The sequence below is a fragment of the Ammospiza caudacuta genome, chromosome 3 (assembly GCF_027887145.1).
Source record: "Ammospiza caudacuta isolate bAmmCau1 chromosome 3, bAmmCau1.pri, whole genome shotgun sequence".
In the NCBI taxonomy this organism is placed as follows: Eukaryota; Metazoa; Chordata; class Aves; order Passeriformes; family Passerellidae; genus Ammospiza; species Ammospiza caudacuta.
Genome location: NC_080595.1, coordinates 1,202,052 through 1,222,519, shown reverse-complemented (window position 1 = coordinate 1,222,519; position 20,468 = coordinate 1,202,052). Strand labels below are relative to the sequence as shown.

The window sequence follows — 20,468 nt, the reverse complement described above, 5'->3', positions numbered from 1 at the left end:
GTTTATGTGTAATGTAGGCTTCTTAATGCTATTAGAGTGGCCCTAGCTGACCAACTCCTTCAGAGAGCCAGCATGGCAGAACATTAACAAGCCCAGGCAGTGGTGATGCCCACTTTAAACAGACCTCAGGGAGTTATTTTCATCTGCCCTGTGTTTGTTCCAGCTCCTTCTCCAGCTCCTTTGCCAGCTTTCACAGAGTGAATGAACTGTCATTGTTTCCATTAGACACCATTTTTCAAGGGCTTATATCTCAGCTGTAAAATGTGTTTTGTGCTAGAACTTGTCACACAAGTATTTGTTTTGACAGGGATTTTCTTTCTCTGAATTCAAAGAAACGAAAATCAGCGTGGCCACTTTTAAGTTATGATTCCAATATGCAGAAATTTATGCCCTTTGGTGGAGTGAGGACATGGCCAAAGCAAAAGCAATTTTTAACTGTGATGCTTTCCAGACCTCTTACCTCCAGTGAGGACTTTGTGCTGTCACTGAGGATTAGCTGGTGCTTAGGGCAAATGCTGCAGCTTCATACAGATATTCTGGAAGAAAAGAGTCAAGCTGCAAGTGCCAGAGGAGGAGCACGGGCCCGCAGGAGGTTTAGAGACCATGCAATTTGAGGTTGATCTGAGCAGATAAAAGACTGCTCTCCCCTCTACCAGCAGGAATTTACAGCCAGGTCCATACCACAGTTTCTTATCAGGGCTGGTCAGGACAGAGATGTGCTCCAAAGATTTAGAGGTACAGAAGCCAGACCCCAAAGAATTAAGGATTCATGATTAGTCCAACCTATTCTGTTTTTTTAGCTGCACTACAAGTGACCTCACATGTTTAATTATTTACCTTGACACTTGCTGCACTTGCTTTGACTTGGATGTGAAAGTGTGCAGATCATCTCAGATTGCACCTACGGGTTTCTGTGCCTGCATTTCCAAGGAACGTCAGAGGCTATATTTGGAAACGTGATCTTCAGCCTTAATTTGACAAAATATTCCTAGCTTAGGAAACTGGGGGGAGTAAATCAGGATAAACCCAGGGCATAGTGCAAGAGAAGTTTGAAACTCTTTCAAATTCCTTCTCAGAGTGCACGTTTCACATTTACAGGCACCAACCACAGGCCCTTCCCTTTCAGTGGGTTCATTATGTGCAGTGAATGTGTGGCAGCTGGCCCACAATGGGATTCGTGATTTGATTTTGATCTGTGCATTAGAAAAACTGACAGCCTGGGACTTTGCTCTGAACCTGCATGGACACAGCAATCACACTCCCATTTGCTTTCTTCCAACTAGGAAATACAGTCAATGAAATCAATGGCAGCTGGCTATTCCCTGTCCCAAAAGAGTTTGAAGGATCTGCCCAAGTGCTCATGGCTCTGGAAGGGAAGCCTTGGGAGCACCTTTGCCCTGACTGAGCCCATGAAATAGCAACTGGTCATGTAATAATTACCAGGACAATAAGAAAACCACTCAGCCTGGCATTACTTTATGATTACTGAGCTTAATGCCCTACAAATTATCTCTCCCTTTGTTGGTTTTTTTAAACCCAGAAAAAGCATGCACAAAGAAACAACATTATAACATAAAAATCACCATGTGCGCACTCTGAATTTATTTTTAATTATGCTGATCACTTTCCTAGCCTTTAGTAGAAACCCTTGGCAGTACATCAAGTCCTGATTATTTATTTAGAAGTGTTACTGCTTTCTTTTTTCTTAGGGAAATATAATTTTTAAGAACAAAGGTAAAAGCCCATGAAGAAAGAAGTGATTTGCAGTGAACCTAGGCTAACTTAAAGAAATGTCATCTTATGAGACAGTAAAAAAAGTTTCTCACTTTTTTTTCTCACTGGTATCATATTTAATTCTTTATTCCTTTGAACCCTTAAAGTGCAACCCTGCTTTTTCTTGGAGTCTCCCCTCAGGTTGCTGCTGTGGGCACAGCGGGGAGTGATTTTTTTGGGCAGCACTTCTTTCTGCAGCACCCAAAGTCAGAGACAAATGATGGCATGCCACACTCAGCCTTGCATGTTCTGAGGGCTGGGCAGCTTGCTGCTGTTGATGGGAAATGCAAAATACTGAAATCGCACACCTTGAACACAGCTTTGGCTAACAGGAGCAATAATCTCAGCTGAGCACATGTAGCCAGTGTGGGACTGTCCCATCCACCCTCAGCCTCTTCTTACAGTCTGGTATTTCAGTTGTTCCTACAAAAATGGCTCACCAGGGGCAGTTCTCTTCTCTGGTGCTGCCTGTGACCTCTCATCCACCATCCTCCAGCTCTTCTGCTCCCAGTGCCTCCTCAGTCCCACTGTTCCTGCTGATTATCTGCACCCAGCGCTTCCTGAACCCTTCCTCACCTCGCAGCCTCCAGAGCAGGTTCCATAGGGAAGGGCAGGAGGGCCGGGGACACCTCCCTGCTGCTCTGTGGGGTCTGATCTGCTTGTCCTGCACGGGGAAATAGCTCAGGAGCGAAACAAACTCAGATAAATGGGCTGGGTCTATGGAATCTCAGCTGCCAGCGCCTTGTGCGGCTCTGGAGTGAGGAGCCAGGCTGCCAGCAGTGTGGGGCTCTGATTTGCACACTGCAGCCCCCAGCGTGTGATCCAGGGCGCTGGTGCTCCTGCACGACTTGTCTGGAGAGAGGAGACGTAGGAACTTGTGTTCACGCCCAGCAAAGGGAGGATACAGGCACCTCGTGCTGGGAGAAACTGCTGGCACAGAGGGAAGGACCAGCCTCTGGGTCTAGAATAAGGAAGAGTCAGGTGATTCCCAATAGCTGGATCCAGTTTGGGGGGGAAAGATGTCTTCAATAGATAGCAACCACGTTTTAACTCCACGTATTGCAAATAACTTTCACTTGGAGAAACGGTGGATGAGCCCAGCAAGGATGCACTTCCTGAGGCAGGAGCAGCTCAGAGTTACAGAGGTGTGGAAGTGCTCTGTGAGGGGAAGCCTGGGTCACATCCTCAGCTCACATCAGGCAGCACCAGCTCATTTTGCATGCTGTCCTGTCAGGTGTTGTTTAGCCAATCACATTTTTCTGAAAAGTGAATTTTTTGTCAGAATCCATTCCTCCTTAGCCCACACAGGGTGATGGGATGCAAATGTTCTGCATGGTGTTACTGTAGACACTGCTTGTCTTGTAGAAGGGAATACATAATGCTTTCAATTTCCAGTATTGAAAAATTGATCTGTACCCAGGCTATTAAAAATATGCTGAAAGTGTTCCCTTTAGTGTCTGTGTTACCACATTTTAGATTGCAAAAGGGGTATTTTAAACTAAATGCAAACAGGAAGATATTTCTAAATAATGTATGCAAAACCCCCACATTTGGGAGCACATTTCTCATATTCTGTATTTCAGAAAAACAAGCTGTTGGGACTATTAAACATGTGCTAGCATTTTACACTCTGCCTGGGGGTCCTTCTGAAGGTTGTGTGGTTTGGAGGTTGAATATCCTCTTATCCTTTGCAGGAATCCTTCCAAAGTGTCTGAGCCTTATTAATAAGGTGTGGGAAGTGTCATGTGGCAAGTGATGCATGTCATGATTTACTTAAGCACTTTGGAAGGTGAAGGATCTCTGAGCACAAAACACTCAGCACTGATAACCGCCAGGAGTCTCTTGGGAAACACTTTGTTAATCCAAACTCTGTGTGCTCTGAGGGAAAAGAAAAACAACATTAGAGCAGTTTTCGAAGTGAAAATGGGTTTTTAGGCAGTAGAGTTCAGTGGATCCCTGTGAGAGCCAAGATTTCATCCGCAGATGCTCAGGGATAAGCACATGGAAATGTGAGTTGTTATTCCCTGACCCATGCTTATGCCTGTTTGCATCCTGCAAAGAAAAAGAGCCACTACTTACCCCAGGCATTGGAATTGCACCAAAAAGGTTTTTGTGTGAGGAAAGGTAATCTGCCATAATCAAAGGTGAAACAGGAAAAAGCTAAACTCCAAAAGAAAATGAGAAAAAGAGTCACGTTGTCACTTTGCTGACTCCATTTGGATTTTCAGAGCTTTCCAGCCCTGGCCAATTCCTTCTGTTATTAACAGACATTTGTCACTGGTTCCAGCAGGAACCGAGAATTCTGATGGATTTCAACAGGAGTCATGTTAATACCTTGTGGAGTATTTAGGATTGCTCCACCTCATGTATCAGACAGAAGCTGTAAACAGGATTTGCAAGTAAGGGGCTCTGCTACACAGGTTTTAGTGCAAGGTAAAAACAGAGCAAAAGCACACAATGCTTTTTGTGAAGCAAATCCCAAAATGTGTATTTCCCAGCATAAAACCTAAAAACAGAATCACAGAGACAATAAAATGAGGATTCATCTGCATTATAGTACATGCCAGTCTAGATGAAGTATTTATATGTCCCCAGCCAGCAAAGAATCTTCGCTGTAAATGAACTCACTGCCTCCTTAAAAAGAAAATTAATTTCCTTCAAGAAATCCAGGAGGATCTTCTCATCAAGTCTGCTGGAAAGGAGGAAACTGCATCTATTTTCTTCACATCTAAAAGAGGCACAAAGCCATTCTTCCATTATGTTCCCTCTCTGCTGCAAGAGATTTGTATCTCAGTGACTGGAATCAAACCTGTTGCAGCAGATGAAGACAACCTGGCTGGGTATCCTTCCCTGAGTCCAACTGGACTTCTTTGTTGGCTTGGGTTGGAATTATTTTTTGGGTTCCTTTCTTAATACTTCGCAAGTTTGGAAAAAATGAGGTTTTCCTTCTTAGTTTTTAGATTTATATTATCTCATTATTGGAAAAGGACAGTTTAATTGAATTTCTCCCTGCATAATACAGTGTCACATCAGGGAAATTTAACTGACCAGCTCACTGCGGTGGTTAGCATATTAAATATTGATTTGAGACCTAATGGTGGTGCCATTAGTGGCTGCAGGGGGTTTGTTTCATCTCGTACTGAACTGCATTGCATGGTGTGAGAAAATGTGGTCTTGGTCTCCTGAGTCTGAATTTCACATCGCTGGTCAAGGGATAACAAAATCTCACAGAACTACGCAGTAGTAGAAGTAGTTGTTATTATTGTTATTGTTATTTGATTTCGTGTATTTGATGGTGCTCATCAGAGCTTTGGAGCTGATTTCAGCTGAGTTATTTCTCTATTAGACTGAGGGCAGGATCCAAACCAGGACAAAATCTCATAGAACCAAGTTGTTGTTATTATTACTATTATTAATTGATTTCATGTATTTGATGCTGCCCATCAGAAGCTTTGGAGCTGGGTTCAGCTGGGTTATTTCTCTGTTAGATTAAGGGATGGATCCAGACCATGACCCTGGCTGTGCCAGAGGGATGGATCCATGACCCTGGCTGTGCCAGAGGGATGGATCCATGACCCAGCCTGTCTCAAAGGGATGGATCCATGACCCTGGCTGTGCCAGAGGGATGGATCCATGACCCTGGCTGTGCCAGAGGGATGGATCCATGACCCTGGCTGTGCCAGAGGGATGGATCCATGACCCAGCCTGTCTCAAAGGGATGGATCCATGACCCTGGCTGTGCCAGAGGGATGGATCCATGACCCTGGCTGTGCCAGAGGGATGGATCCATGACCCAGCCTGTCTCAAAGGGATGGATCCATGACCCTGGCTGTGCCAGAGGGATGGATCCATGACCCAGCCTGTCTCAAAGGGATGGATCCATGACCCTGCCTGTCTCAAAGGGATGGATCCATGACCCTGGCTGTGCCAGAGGGATGGATCCGTGACCCTGGCTGTGCCAGAGGGATGGATCCATGACCCTGGCTGTGCCAAAGGGATGGATCCATGACCCTGGCTGTGCCAGAGGGATGGATCCATGACCCTGGCTGTGCCAGAGGGATGGATCCATGACCCAGCCTGTCTCAAAGGGATGGATCCATGACCCTGGCTGTGCCAGAGGGATGGATCCATGACCCAGCCTGTCTCAAAGGGATGGATCCATGACCCTGGCTGTGCCAGAGGGATGGATCCGTGACCCTGGCTGTGCCAGAGGGATGGATCCATGACCCTGCCTGTCTCAAAGGGATGGATCCATGACCCTGGCTGTGCCAGAGGGATGGATCCATGACCCAGCCTGTCTCAAAGGGATTTCGTTGCGTTCTCCCGCTGTTCGCGTTCTTTGGAGCCATGACCGCGTTGTCCCTGCCAGCCGAGGGCCCAAGCTGCTGTAGCTCTGTCCTTGTCAGAGCAGCTTATCCACTCCGGGGCCCAGGCTGACGTGCTCTCCCTGTGCTGTGTGCAGCTGGGCAGCTGGCAGGGAACTCGTCGGTGGAGATGTACCGGCAGGTGCTGCTGTCGGGCTGCCGCTGCGTGGAGCTGGACTGCTGGAAGGGCCGCACGGCCGAGGAGGAGCCCGTCATCACCCACGGCTTCACCATGACCACCGAGATCTCCTTCAAGGTACACCTTCTGCTGGGCAGGCTCTGCTCCTGCGCAGCCATCGCTGGGGGGGCAAAAGCCGCTGCAGGAGGAAAGGGCGGAGCAGCTGCAGAGAGAAGAAGTGCAGCATGTGCACCTCGCGTGGGGAGAGGCTCCTGGCGGTCAGGGCAGGGTGAGGAACAGGGGTTATTTCTCAGGGCCATCTGGGGACCGGGCTCCATGGCCAGGTCCATGCTCCTGTGCGCGTCCCTGCAGCGCATCTCGCGGGGACAGACAGGAGCCACAGCCAGGGCTGAAGGACCAGGCACAGCCACCACAGCTGGCTCTGCACAGACACAAACGGGGGTGTGGAGGCACTGGGAGAAACAGCTGCCAGGGGACAGAGCTGGACAGGGTTTGGGCAGCAGTAACCAGCACATCAGTTCACTCCCTTTCTCCTCTCTGCCTGGTCACTGGCACTGGGAGGCAAAAGTCCTAAGCAGAGACAGGAAGTAGCAGCCAAATCTCAACAATTTGCAAGATTTTAAATTCCTGTGGGCAGAGAATATGCTGCTCGTGGCCAGGGGGCAGGCTCCATGCACAGGACCCAGACACTTGGCATTATATTTAAAAAGAATTAATAAGTGAGTGTGCAATATTATCCCTGATGCTCGGGATCAGACCCAAAGCACTGGAGGGTGAAAAAGAAAAATCACCATCTTTGGCGGCTGTGAAGGGATATTTGTGCCATTCAAACCCCAAACATGTCATCTTTATTATTGAATTCCAGCTTCCATTCCCTTTCCTACAGTATAAGGTAGAGAGACCAAACCCTTAGCAATAACCTTAAATTATCTTCTTGTTCTTCTCAAAGATGTTTTTGATCTGAGGTGTTAGAGGAGCATAATGGAGGTGTTTGCCTGTAGTATTAGGATTGGTAGTCAGCACAGGAAATCATTTTTGAAGTGTGAAGAAATAATTCTTCTTCATCTGAGACACTAACTCACCATGGAGATGCATTTCTAGCACACATTTATTGTGTGCAAGAATATGTGGGAAAATGTTTATTACTGACTTCAGTTGTGTTCTGGGCTACGTGTGGCTACAGCTTTGGGACCTTTCTCCCATACTTGAAACCTTTTGTTGGGTGGGGATGTTTGTCTTCTGGTGCCATTCTTTAGGGAAAAAAGCAAACAGGTCTGCCACAGATAGAGCACTAATTTTCACTTGTACCAGGACAACCCATTTTTTTCCAGTTTGCTTTCTCTAATTCTTCCCTGATTGAGTTAATCACAGAAACACGCAAAACAACCTCCTTGCACGTTTGTTATTAACTTCCCAGTTATGTTTATGGGAAGCCAATTATGTTTATAGGCATGGGGTTTGATTGCTGGAAGTCTTTTAATTGAGGGAGATGGCTCTCGACTGCTTTGGTCATGAGCAGGAATTTATAACAAAGTTAATCTGATTTTTAAAAGGATCATTAGCAGGAACAAGGATTATCCCTGGATATTTAAATGTTCAACCCTTGGCACTGTGCTGGCAGGAGAGATATTGGGAAGCATTTTCAACCTCCCCAGGAGTATTTCATAGGTCATTCCAGGGCAGGCATTTTTAATCCACCCAGAAAAATGTGGAAAAACATCTCGGTTTCTTTTGAACACTCCAACACTCAGTGGTTTGAGTGTGTGCTGCTGGGCTGGGGAGGAGCAAAATGGCAGGGAATCATGTGTCAGGAGTGTGAGAATCACTTCATGCCTGGAATGCTCAATCAGGTATCAGCTCACGCTCTGCTGTGACCAGGGCACGGGGGTTCTGCTCAGGCTGCTGGCTTCCATGTGTGTGTACCCATGTTTAACCCTGCAGGGCTGATCCAGTGAGGCATTCTGCAGCTGGAGCCAGGTATGGGGCCTGCCAGCTTCTGTCCCTCTGACCATTATGTTTTAGGCATGGGGTTTGATTGCTGGGAGTCTTTTAATTGAGGGAGATGGCTCTCGACCGCTTTGGTCATGAGCAGGAATTTAAAGCAAAGTTAATCTGAATTTTAACCCATGCTGCATTTGCCTTCGCCGAACTGGTGTCTGAGCTCTTCATCTCACATCTCACCAGCTCAATCCTAATTTCACTCTCCAGGTTATTTTATTTCCCCCACTCATGCAGGGCTCCATCCCCTCTTGGAGCAGGAAGGCATTGAAAACAAGTGGGCCAGAAGAATGTACCAGGAGCTCAGCTCTTCTTTTAGGAAGTGGATTTCTTGCTGTTATGCTTCTCAGTTGGGCCTCTAAAAGTGCAGAAAATTAACAAGAGGAATCCCCAGAGAAAGCTTGTTTAACATAAATACATCTTTTAGGTTTTTTAGTCATCCTTATGATTTGGTGTGGCAGAACCTTATGGGTTCTCAGAAACTCCAGGGCTTGCCAGCATATGAAAAGTCTTCAGTGTTTTCTGTGTTCTTCTGGAAGAGAGATTTGTTCCAAGAGGGAAACATTTCATAATTTGTAACAATGAGTGCATTTATTGTACACCTCACTAAAATCAGCATTGTCAAATGACTTTTCTACTGGATTTAGGGTTTCCATTTTCTGTGAGGTTGACAGGAAACTTTATGGACTTTTCTGAGTTTTCTGATAATTACCACAGAACCAACTGTTTTAATTGAGTAAAGATTTCTTTTTTCTTTTATTTTGCCTTAAAGGGATTTCTGTCATCAAAAAAAAAAAAAAAAGACAGAACTGAAATGTGAGTCAGAGTAAGTAAGGATTTTATGGATACATGATGTTTGGAGATCTGCCTTTGTCAGAGCATTTTTATTATAGCACATGAAAGCTGTAGCTGCAGGCATGGAGCAGCTCCACACCAAAACCAAGCTTTACATTTAAACTATTGATTTGGGCAGACATAAGTCATTTCTTGAGAAATGTGGTGCTTGAGACTCATCAGATGTTTTGGAGATTGGATTATAGTTCAGGTTGAAAAATTGGGTTGTGGCAAGAGCACATCCAGAGCTTTCTGGGAGGTTTAGGAAGGAAGTTTGGATCTCAGGGAATGATCTCAGAGCTTGTTGGGTCCCTTCTGTCTTCAAATGCTACAACTCTGCTTCTTTAGAGAGTTAAATTTGTAACTGTGTTTATTTTGATTCTTTAGGAAGTAATAGAAGCTATTGCTGAATGTGCATTTAAGACATCACCCTTCCCAATCCTCCTTTCCTTTGAAAACCATGTGGATTCGTAAGTAATTACCACCTTTCTCTTGGCTGATGTTTCATTTTGTATAAGGTCTAGGCATGGAATTGTGTGTGCACCTGTGACCCCAACAACCGCTCTTATCCAAAAGTGAAATTGGGCCTGTTCCTGAAAACCTCCCTGAATCAGAAAATGTTCTTTGGGAGGGGAGGTTGGATTGTGAGAGGGATTTTGTTAACTTTTCACTCTCAGTGTGTGCTGCTGGAATGCAGCAATACTCCAGAGAAAACCAGGCAGTATTTCCCCTGCTTGTGACCCTGTTCTGTGCTACAAACACATTCAGCATTTGGTCTGTCTCTTGTGTTCGAGGCAGAGGCCATGGATTTCTAGGACTGCAAAATAGGTGGTGGGATGGCCAGGAACAGTTAATTTCTGCCAAAAAAATAAGTTTACTTAAGTTTATTTCATTTTCTTTTTTTTTAGTTATAAGAAAAGGACAATTTTATATAAATAAATGAGAACACTTCTATCTTTGTCCCAGTGATCTGTTTTATTTTTATAGTTCTGATTTTTTTTTTAACATTAACCTTGGTTTCGAATGCAGAGACCACATGGTTCAAATTGGAGTGACAGTGACACATAACCTTAACCTTAACTTGAATTATCTTTTCCCCTTTTGTGTTTTTATTTGGTGTGAAAACATTTCCAACATTTCTGGGGGCAGTTTGGACTTAGAAACTAATTTTTGGGTTGCTTTTGTGTTTTTGGGGTTTTTTTCCAATGTAAAATAAAAATATTCTTGGGGGCAGCTATGAATGTTTTAACACAAATCAGAAATGAGGTTGGCACTTTAGTTTCTGAAAGAGGAGAAGGTGAGGGCTAACTGCTTTTCCATTTTTTAGGAGGAACACTCTTGTCATAAGGGAAGGAACTGGTAGAAGCAGCTGTGTAAGAATGTTTTTAAAGAACAGATGTGACAATACTGATCAAAAATTATGTAGGTAGAAAAATTTAAAATCAGAGGGCTGAGCTCCACTACCTGAATACCTCAGGGTACAAATTTACCTCTTGGGGGCAAATATGTGTTTGCTCTGCTCACATTTCTAGGGCACATGGTTGTGATCCAAACAGTCTCTTAAATCCTGCTCAGTTCTGCCTCTGAAAGCCCACACAGGGGCTGTGTTTAATTGCCTTTTCTAATGGCCCCTCATTTCCTTTTGGTGTACTTTGTGTCCCTTTGGGTTGCACTCACCTGCTCCTGTAGGTTTGAACTCACAGTGCTTCCAGATTCTGGCCTTTAGGAAAGATGTCAACCATCATTTTTGAAAGTATTATATTTTGTACTCATTCTTCTGGATTTATTACAATATACATTCACTCTGCTCACATGAGGCAGAGGAAAAACAACAGCTAAATAATTTTAACCACAAGAGTTACATTTTTCTTCCTTTAAAGTCATCGCGACTTAAATCTTCAACTGTTCCAGGGTGATCTATTTTAGGAAGGTGAAGAAGTAAAAAGATCTATGAAATAAACTCCTGTCAGATGTAAGTTATACACAAAAGTGGCTTTAAAATCCTGAGGTGAGGCGGTGTCAGAGTGAAAGGCAGGGTGGCACTGCAGCACTGTGCCTGCAAGGGGACAGGGTTCCTGCTGCATTCCTGTCATTTACAGCTTGCCCCTCGGAAGGAATGGAACCCTTCTCTGCAGAAACCCCAGCCATGGAGTAAGGAATTGGCCTGATGTGTGCTCTCTGATATCCTTTTCCATGCGTTGCTGAGACACAGGGTTGTAGCAAAGCAAGTTTGCAGAACCATGACCAAATCTTTTCTCTTTCTGAGGCTTTCCTGCTAGTGGTTCTTTTCTGCTATGGTAAATGATCAGATTCAGAGTGTGTGTTTTCTCATTTTGCTTTGCCTGAAAATAATTTCTGGTAATTTTACCAGCTTCTACAATTGCCCCTTAATTCCTTCACTAGCTGCTGGAGAAATCTGCAATTAGTCATGTCACTCACAGAAAGGTTCCCCTAATTTCATGGAATGCTCCTTTTGTCTTTTCATTTCCTTGGAATGTTGTTTTTCTCCTGGATCTTAAGGCTGGACTTTGCCCTAAATGTTAACAAAAAAGTGCCAATGTTTTTTTAGAATTGCTGTCAAACAAATCCTGTTTCATCAATTCCTACTTCTAGGGGACCAAATATTTTTTATGCTTTTCAAGTTGAGAGAGTTGCTTGCAAAATTTTGCTCCCCTAGAAATGTTGGCATTGGCTTAAACAAAAAATACTGTTTTAGCCTGTGTTCCTGGCTTGTAAACAGGCTGCAATTATCAGAGGTAAATAAGTTTCACATCATCACATAGATATGACATTGTTAATCAGCACTGGACTTAAAACACAATTTGTCTTTATTCTGGTTTATGTTCATGGGAATATTTTTGACACTTCTTGTCCACCTAGGGGAAAAATCACTTTTTGGCACATGGTGTAAATCATCTCATTTGCTTTCCTTTGATGTGTCTCCTAGAAGGGCTCCTCTCCACTATCTCCACAGCACATGAAGGATTTAATTTCCTGTACTGTAACTCCGCTATTAGTGTATTTTTTCTTGCCTGTTTGTATGCAATGAAAAGTTAAGGAAAAGAGGCGAGCATGTAACTTTTAGATGACATAAATTGTTATGTATGTCATCATTTATAGTGAAGTCAGAACATGCCCACTGAGAAGAAAAGACCACTAAACCAAGCTGTGGTTCTGGGAAAAAAGCAGAGGAGTGCCCTGGAAATGCTGAAAGGACCTCAAGGAGACCTTGGTGTTTGAAATGGGGCTTGCAAGGTGATAAGCAATCTGCAGATCTGAAAGCAGACACTCTATAATTAGAAATGCACTGATGACAGAGCAAAAAGGTTAAGTGATCCTTGAGCAGTATCCATATAAGATTGCTTCCAAGATTAAATTTAATTACAGTTATTCATACTGCTGGTTTCTGGCTGGAACTGTTGCTTCAAATATTAACAGGATTTTTATCACTTTTTCGTCCCACACTTTGAATTATTTTAGACTCTTCTGGGAAGCATCTGTGCTTTTGTCTTATGCAGAGGAAGTATCTCTGCAGAAGTGATAAAAATGTAATGTTGGGAGCAGCACTTGTGCCAAGGAGCCTCTGGGTTGACCTTCATGATAGGCATGACACAAACACAGCAAAGCAAAATGCAGGCAGTACAATAATGGTAATGAGAACATTTCTTAATGTTCTTTGTATTTCTGTATCTCCAGGTACCATGCTCCTACTTTGTCCCCTCACCCTGGCACATTTTGGGGGCACCTACAACAAGTCTGTGTGCTGCCTGTCTGTGTCTGCACAGTGGAAATCACAAAGCAGATAAAGTCAGCTCTTTGCAGACAATCAGTTTTCACTGCAGTGCGTGAATGCTGAGAGAGTTTCCAGTAAGAGGAGATGTGGACCAGGAAATATCTGGGGTTTGACTTCATAACAGAATTGGGGGAACATATTGATTTAAAAAATTTGGTGTTTCTGTTGCTCTGGTTCGTCATTCTCAAAGAATGGGAAATAAAAAGAAACCAATATTCCAACTTCTTAAAATAGGTATTTGTAATCTGCTTTTCCTAATGGTCTGTCTCTTGCAGCAGTACATACACAGGTATGTATGTTAGGGAGAAGGGAACACAAAGATCTACCACACAGTTAAATGCTGGTACTCCTAAATTTTTTTCTATCCCCCCTTAGGAGCTTTTAAAAATATTTGTACACATAGTCCAGTTCACAAAGACAAGTAACTTTGAAATGTCAAGATTTTCCTCATTTGGCCTTGTTGCTACCTCAAGGGTTTTTTGTGGTATTAAAACCTATTGGTTTTTCACATAATTTTCCCACTTTCTGCCTCTGGGATACAGTGACATTGGGATTTATATGCTGAACCAACATCATGCTGCATTACATTTTTCTCGTTTGCAAAAATGAAAGTTCTCACTGTGCTCTCTTTGAGGTAAACATGTAATTAAACACAGAAGATCAGAAGAATTTGTTCTAGCTGTGGTGGTGACTGGGAATTTATTCCATTTAACTCTTGCTTTTTATTTTTTTCCAATTCCTATGGAGAGTTCTTTTTGGAGTTGTGCCCATGTAAGGATGATGATGATGATGATGTCACACCTAATTACTCCGGTTTCAGTAAATGGCCTCTTTTGATTCACGGAGCTGTCCTTTGAACTTCCTGCCTTCTGAGGGTATGGATCTGTTCAGAACACAGGCTGGTGGAGCAGGCTGGAATAAAGCTCCCTGAAGGCCCCTGGATTTGGGGCACAGGCACACTCTGCTGAGTGGTGCCTTTATTTGGTTGGAGATACCCACACAGCGTCCCAGCCTGATCTGCTCTCCCACCACCTTCTCCCATGAGGGTTCTGTGTTCTGCTGCCTTGCTTGTCTTCAGCGTGGCGCCCATCCCCAGCTCAAAGTGCCTTTTAGCTTCTTTCTGTGCAGAACTGGCTGCGTGCAGAACACAGCATTTGTGACGTGCTGTTGGGATTTAAATGCGTGCAGCTCCTGCTTTGGGGGATAATTCAAAGCCTCCTGGCAGTATTTTCTGTCAGTGACTGAGCTAATGACTGCTTCAGCCCCTCTCTGCTTCCAGGGGCAGCCAGGATGCTGATCCCAGGGAAATCACATTTTCTGATTGAAATGCCGTTTGGCCACCCAGCCTTTTTCTCAGCTCTGCTTTGGCCACGCTGACCTGGGAGTTGGTCACCACTGACCAGCTGGGCACAGCCAGGGCTGAACTGCTTTGCAAGAGAGAAATGAGCTTTTTTTGTCTTTTTTTCCTCTATACCCAGCTCAATTTTGTCATGAAGAGCAGCTCCATGGTAACATACCAGCTTACAGCATCCCTGTCTCTTCCATGACATGCAGATCCTAATTAGCAGGAGCTGAGGAAGTTACATTAAGCCATGCAAACCTGTCCTTTAATCGAGGCTTCCCAGCAGAGTGTCAAAAAAGGAAACCTTGAAAGATGCCTCAGCTCAGATGCTACGCATTTTAAACAGGCACATGTAGCAAAAATCCTCAGCTTTCTAAAATTAGAGAGTGACTGTGGTACTGAGCTGCATTTTGAGCTGATTGGAGTAATGTTTCTGAGTGCAAAACCTACCTTCAGTCCTAGAACTTCCATCACTGGCATGCAGGAATTGCTTCATCTTTGGTTGCACTTGGGGGGAATTGGTTACAGGTGGAGTTTGCTGAGGTGCAGGTTACAGAGCAGAGTATGTTGTGAGAATTGCAGTGCAAGAAAAATGCCAGGCATGTGCATAAAGTAACACAAGGGGGAAAAAAACTTCAATTTTGAATAGAAGTATTGCCTGAAAGAGGCAAATTCATGTTATGGTTGTTTCACTGTTATTCCATTGACTTATGCCTTTACTTTGTGTATGTTCCCTTTGATAAACTCCATCAGAGGAACTGAAATAATTGCATGATGTATGTAGGTCTCACTGAAAAATTCACAGCTATTGGATCAGGAAATTATATCCAGTTTGGGGCTATTGGTGCTCCATTACTGCTGCTGTCACTCTGGAGTGTTAGTAGGACTCATTTCTTTCTTTCCTTTCTTCCCTTCAGCCCTAAACAGCAGGCAAAAATGGCAGAGTACTGCAGGTTGATATTTGGAGATGCCCTGCTGATGGATCCCTTGGAGAAGTACCCGGTGAGGTGCCTTGGTGTTATCCCATCACAAATGGCTGGGGATGTTTCCTGGGGTGTCTGTCCTGCCTCGCTCCCCATGGGAGGCCTCTCAGTCTAAAGGAGGGAGTTGTGAGCTGTCTGTGGCTTCAGCATCATTTGTGAGGCAGAGGTTGCCCTGATGGAGTGAATTGTGATCTTTTCAATGCCATTGATCCTCATTGCTGCCATTTTAAAACCTGGACTCTCATAGCTGAGCTAATACTTATTTTGGTTATTACTGCAGGCACTTCATAAAGCACTTTTCTTCTTAAGTGCCCTCAGCAGCCCTGTTTCATTGAATGTTGACATTGCCTCTTGTGCAAAATCCATTTCATTTTAACAGGGCTTACAGAAATTACAGAAGTGTCCTGCACCTCGTGCTCCCTAAGAAACTGCCACGAGCCTGTTCCTTCTGCTGCTTTAACAAATCTCTCCTCTTTCTCCCTGGAAGCTGGAGGCTGGGGTTCCTCTCCCCAGCCCCATGGACCTAATGTACAAAATCCTGGTGAAGAACAAGAAGAAGTCTCACAAGTCAGCGGATGGGAGTGCAAAGAAGAAGCTGTCAGAGCAAGCTTCCAACACTTGCAGTGACACATCCAGCATGTTTGAGCCCTCCTCCCCTGGAGCAGGTAGGACACAGCACTCTTCTCCCTCCAGCACAAATGCAATCCCAACAATTTGCAGTGCTGCAGCAGTGGGGGTTGCTCAGCAGGAAACAACACTGAAGTGTCTTTGATCCTGGAATCTGTTTTTTGGGTTCTCATGGATTGAGCCAGGCTCTCTGGTGTGTGCTAACGTTTCTGCACTGCTTATTAAGGACAGGCAGCTGCCAGCTCCTCCACCCTTGGCTGCCTTTGCTGTGTGCCCAAGCCCAATAGCAAATGGAAATGTTTTCCTGCCCTTGTTGCCTCTGGGCTGTGCCTGCCATTATTTGGTGCCCTTTCAGACAGAACCTGTTCCCCAGAACCTGCACAGTGTCTGCAGTGCCTCAGGGTTTAGGATAAAGGGATGAGATCCCTGTTCCTCTGGCCAGGAAGGCTCAGCCTGCTGATGTCCTGCATGTCATGGACCTCTGTTTAAAGTGCTGTAAGATTGTATTCGCTTCCAGAGCTGGAAACAGAAATAATGACATCTCTATATGCTAATTCCCAGCCCAGTGTCTGTTCCCTGCGCTGGAATTTCTTCTCCTGTCCAGACTGAAATTTTGTGTTCTTATAAGCACAGATATTTATGCCCCAGCAGTAGAAAACTCACAGAGTAAATTGAAAGCTCTGCTGAAGTATCAGTTCATTGCCATTTGCCATTTAAAAACTTTTCCCCATTGTTTGTAGTTTTTTTCTGAACTCTGATTAACTGAGCTGAAAATTTTCCTGCTGGCAGTTTGCCCCAAGCTGAATTAATGAGAAAGAAATCCTGCTTCGTTTGTGGATAACATTGTTTATCCTATTAGCAGCAAAAAAGAGTTTTCAACTGTTGCTTTTAAGGAACGATAAAAGGGCATGCTTTGGATTTCAAAGCAAGATTCATCCCTGTGTCAGAGATGACTTAATGCTATTTTCTTGATTTGCTTTTGACAAATGCCAAGCAGGAGAAAGATAGGTGTGTGTTCCATCTGCCTGGTCTGCAGCATTTGGAATGAGCCCTGCATTCCCAGCTGTCCCTGTCTGTGAGCAGCCCAGGGTGAGGACAGTGGCAGGGAGCACAGCCTTGGCTCTCTGAGGCGCTGGGCTGCACTGGGGCCTCAGCTCTGCCCTCAGGAGCCTCCCCAGGAGCTGTGCTGGGAACAGCCCCAGGCTGGGAGTAAAGGTGCTGATGATGGTGCCAGGCAGAGGGTTCAATCCCATAACAGCGTGTGTAATTTTACAAATCAGCTGTGACTAGTATGCCTGTATTTACCTCTGGAACAGCTTCTGGTTATGAAGATGAGCACTTACAAATTAGAAAATGCTGGAACTGAGGCTGCAGACTTGCAGTGGTCACTTGGTTCGTCCGTGACTGCCAACACACATGGCTTGTGTCCTTGTGTCAGCCTCTGCCTCTCCTGTGGCACTTGTGCCTCTTTCTGAGAATGCAATTAGTCAATATTGTTCCTCTCTCTGTCATTCAGTGCTTGATCGTAGCTAGAGCATCCTCAGTGAGTGTCTGTGGGGGTATCCAGGCTGCCAAACAGCAGTGAGTTTATCTGGATGGTACCTGTGGGAAGTGCAGTATCATTACAGCAATTGTAGCTGAGGACAGACAAATCTGACAGAACTTAAGAACACTCTGGGGATGAGTGATGAGGAACACCCAGAATGTCATTTTTCTAGAGTGCTTTGAATTTTTAAGTACTCAGAGCTCCAGAGACTACAGCTACAGCTTACAGCTATGAGCATGCAGCATTCCTGTAAGGTGCCAGTTTTTTCTGTCTGTGGACAGTTAAAAAAAAATATTCCCCATTTTATAAGAACATTGTGGTAGTGAAGAGTTTCTACACAGAGAGCCCAAGAGTGACCATGCCACCCTTCTTCTCACATCCCCATATTGGCGATGTGTCACCCTGGAGCTCTGCAAGCCTTGTGCTCCTCTGCACCCAGCACCAATTTCTTTCTGGAGCAATGCAATTAATCAGAAGCCTGATTCTTAACATTGCCCAATGTTAAGTGTTTCAGTGCTCCAGCCTTAATAGAATCTTGACATTTAGCAGCTTGGATATATTATTCAAGCTACTCTATTGGGTTGTATAGCTCCTGTCAGAATTGCTGCTGATCTCCAGGAGAAAATTGTGCTGATTTGGCCTTCTGGAGATTCTAAATGAGTTTTTTTCACAGCAGTGCAAAACAAAGTGGAAATTCATACTGGAATTGATATCAAGATTCGCTGTGTCTTACACTGCTTCAGGTCAGATTTAAACTCAAGTAAACCCACGTTTTTGATGTGTTATAAGACCATATGAAAGTGTAGTGCTGGTGAAATAGTAGCAATAATTAAAGAAAGAATTCTGAGCTTTGTAGGATGCCTTGCAGGATGCCCATGAAACTGATGTAGGAAGTGACTTCAACACATGTCAGTGGGAGAAACTTTTTCTAAAAGTAGAGCAAAGCTGAAAAAGCAGAAGAATTTCTGAGATAGATTGCAGTTTTGGTAAAGAAGCCTCTTAGACCTGGGTCCTGCACAATGGACAGAGGTGAGCAAACAAGATTTCCAAAGTTCTGTCACAGCACAGAAGGAGCAGTGCACTTGTGCAGGATGTGCACTTCACCAAAAGCAGGCCCGCACTGAAAGGAGCTAAAGCTTGCTGATGGAGCGGGATTTAAATACTGTTAAATAAGCAGATTGTTAGTTTCTCACTGATGGGATGATGGTTTTGTCAGAGCAGTGGGTGCTGCAAGGAAGGACTCATGGAAGGCAGGGACAGAGGGCAGAATTGGCTCCATGGTTCCATGATGCCTAAATGGAAAACTGCATACAAGGTTTTGGGCTCAGTGGGTGTAACTGCTGCTGATGCCAGCTGGGACCATGGCCCTTTGTTACAAAGCAAAATGGTTTATCAAACTGAATAAAGGTTATTTTTCCCTTTTTAAAAATCAGCCAGTGCTGAGGTACAGTGGAAAACCCAAAAGGTAAATGCCCCCTGGGATGCTGGTGGCTGCCTAAAGGTTGCAGAGTTAACAACTGCACCAGCAAGAGCCACATCCATAATTCATCCTGGCCATTGTCTGAAAGGCTCTGAGAGAGCAGATTACCAGATCCCTCTGAATTTCAAGCACTGTCTACCCTTTGGTTTCATTGAGCTGCCAGTCTGTCAGGGTGATGAGAATGGATAATGTTCAGCACAGTGCTTCCTCAAGCCAAGGATTTGGCTTGTCATTCCCAGCTCTCCTGATGATCCTCCAGTCAGGATTGCTGTGTTGAACCTGGGGTTCAGCCTGTTTTGCCCACTGTTGTTTCTGCCAAGGAGCACTTTTCTATCTCCTCCACACTGCCCCACTCAGCAGGGACAGCTCCTTGGAAACATCCTTCAGGCTCTCCTCAGAGTTTCCTGTGCCCTTCTGCCTGTGAGGGTTGGCAGTACCTGTGCTGTAAGCGGTATCCTCCAATTTCTTGGTACTCTTCTGGCTGCCTCTGTCCCTGGACAGGCTTTTGTTTGGCTTCCTTGGAGCAGTACTCTATTTTCACTGTGTTTGTGTGCCAGGGAGCACTGGAGAGGTCCTGTGCTGAGCTGGGTTTGCAGTGCCACCTAAATGCAGCCAGTAATGATGGTATGGCAGCTAATTGTCCCTTGGACAGCCTCAGGGTGGCTTTTGTGCCTGCCGTGAATAGGGAGAGAGGGCTGTGCTGCTGGGGCAAGGCAGTGCAGGTGTACCACACCTACTGACACTCTCATTTGGAGTCCGTGCTGGCACCCCTGTGTGTTACTTGTCCTGGTTTTACTGTCTGATGCAGAACTTGAAAACGAGATTGGATCTCCTTGGGAGTGTTTGTGTTAAATGCTTTGAAACAAAGCAGCCATGCAGTGTGTGCTTTCCTCCCTGGGCACTTGCAGCAGGAACAGGCTATCGTGTACCTCTGCTCTCAGAGGTGCAAGCTGGCCAGAACCTGCCCACCTTCCCCTTCTGGTGTTCTTCTGCCAGCCTGGTTCAATCAGTGGAGAGCTCCCCATGCAGAGATTGTCAGTGCAAACCCTGGGAGAGCTTGCCCGGCTCTGTGCACTGTGCTGAGGCTCCCTGAGCCATCCCCTGGGCCTGTTGAGCAATCACGCTGTTCTCCTCAGTGAAACGTTCAGGAAGAAGTGTGTTGGTGAATCAAAGGCTGACATTTCCACATGTGGCCCTGGAAGGACGTGCAGGCTGGGCGGTCATCCCTGGGTTGTGCAAGGCACACTCGTGTGTGCTCCCTGGGCTCAGGAGGGGCCCCTGGGGCAAAGAGGAGCCTCTTTATTGACTCAGGGCACCCAGACTGACAGGGGGAGCTGAGACTGAATTGCCATTCTCTGGAGAATTTGGGATGCTGCACAGTAGTTAGATTGTTGTGCTGGAAGGTTTGTGGGGTGAAGTCGTCAGGGAGAGCTGTCACTGTTACAGGTGTGGGTGGGTGACTGCAGGATAGGTAAATGTTCCTTCCCAGAGCCTTAGGATGCACAGGTACACGTTCTGACAGCCAGGCCCACAGGAGGAGTTTCTAAAGGCAAAGCTAAACTTGATATTCCTTAATGATTTAATTTCGG

General features: G+C 45.1%; 1 protein-coding gene across 3 annotated transcripts in view; it reads left to right on the top strand.

Annotated features, from left to right (window-relative positions):
* PLCB1 (phospholipase C beta 1) overlaps positions 1 to 20,468 on the top strand; it is a 290,674-nt gene that overhangs the window by 195,074 nt on the left and 75,132 nt on the right. For all 3 annotated transcript variants that reach the window (XM_058802822.1, XM_058802823.1, XM_058802824.1), the window contains exons 11-14: positions 6,236 to 6,393; positions 9,496 to 9,578; positions 15,161 to 15,245; positions 15,714 to 15,891. In XM_058802822.1, coding sequence (XP_058658805.1) covers positions 6,236 to 6,393; positions 9,496 to 9,578; positions 15,161 to 15,245; positions 15,714 to 15,891 — 504 coding nt within the window. The remainder of the gene's footprint in view (positions 1 to 6,235; positions 6,394 to 9,495; positions 9,579 to 15,160; positions 15,246 to 15,713; positions 15,892 to 20,468) is intronic.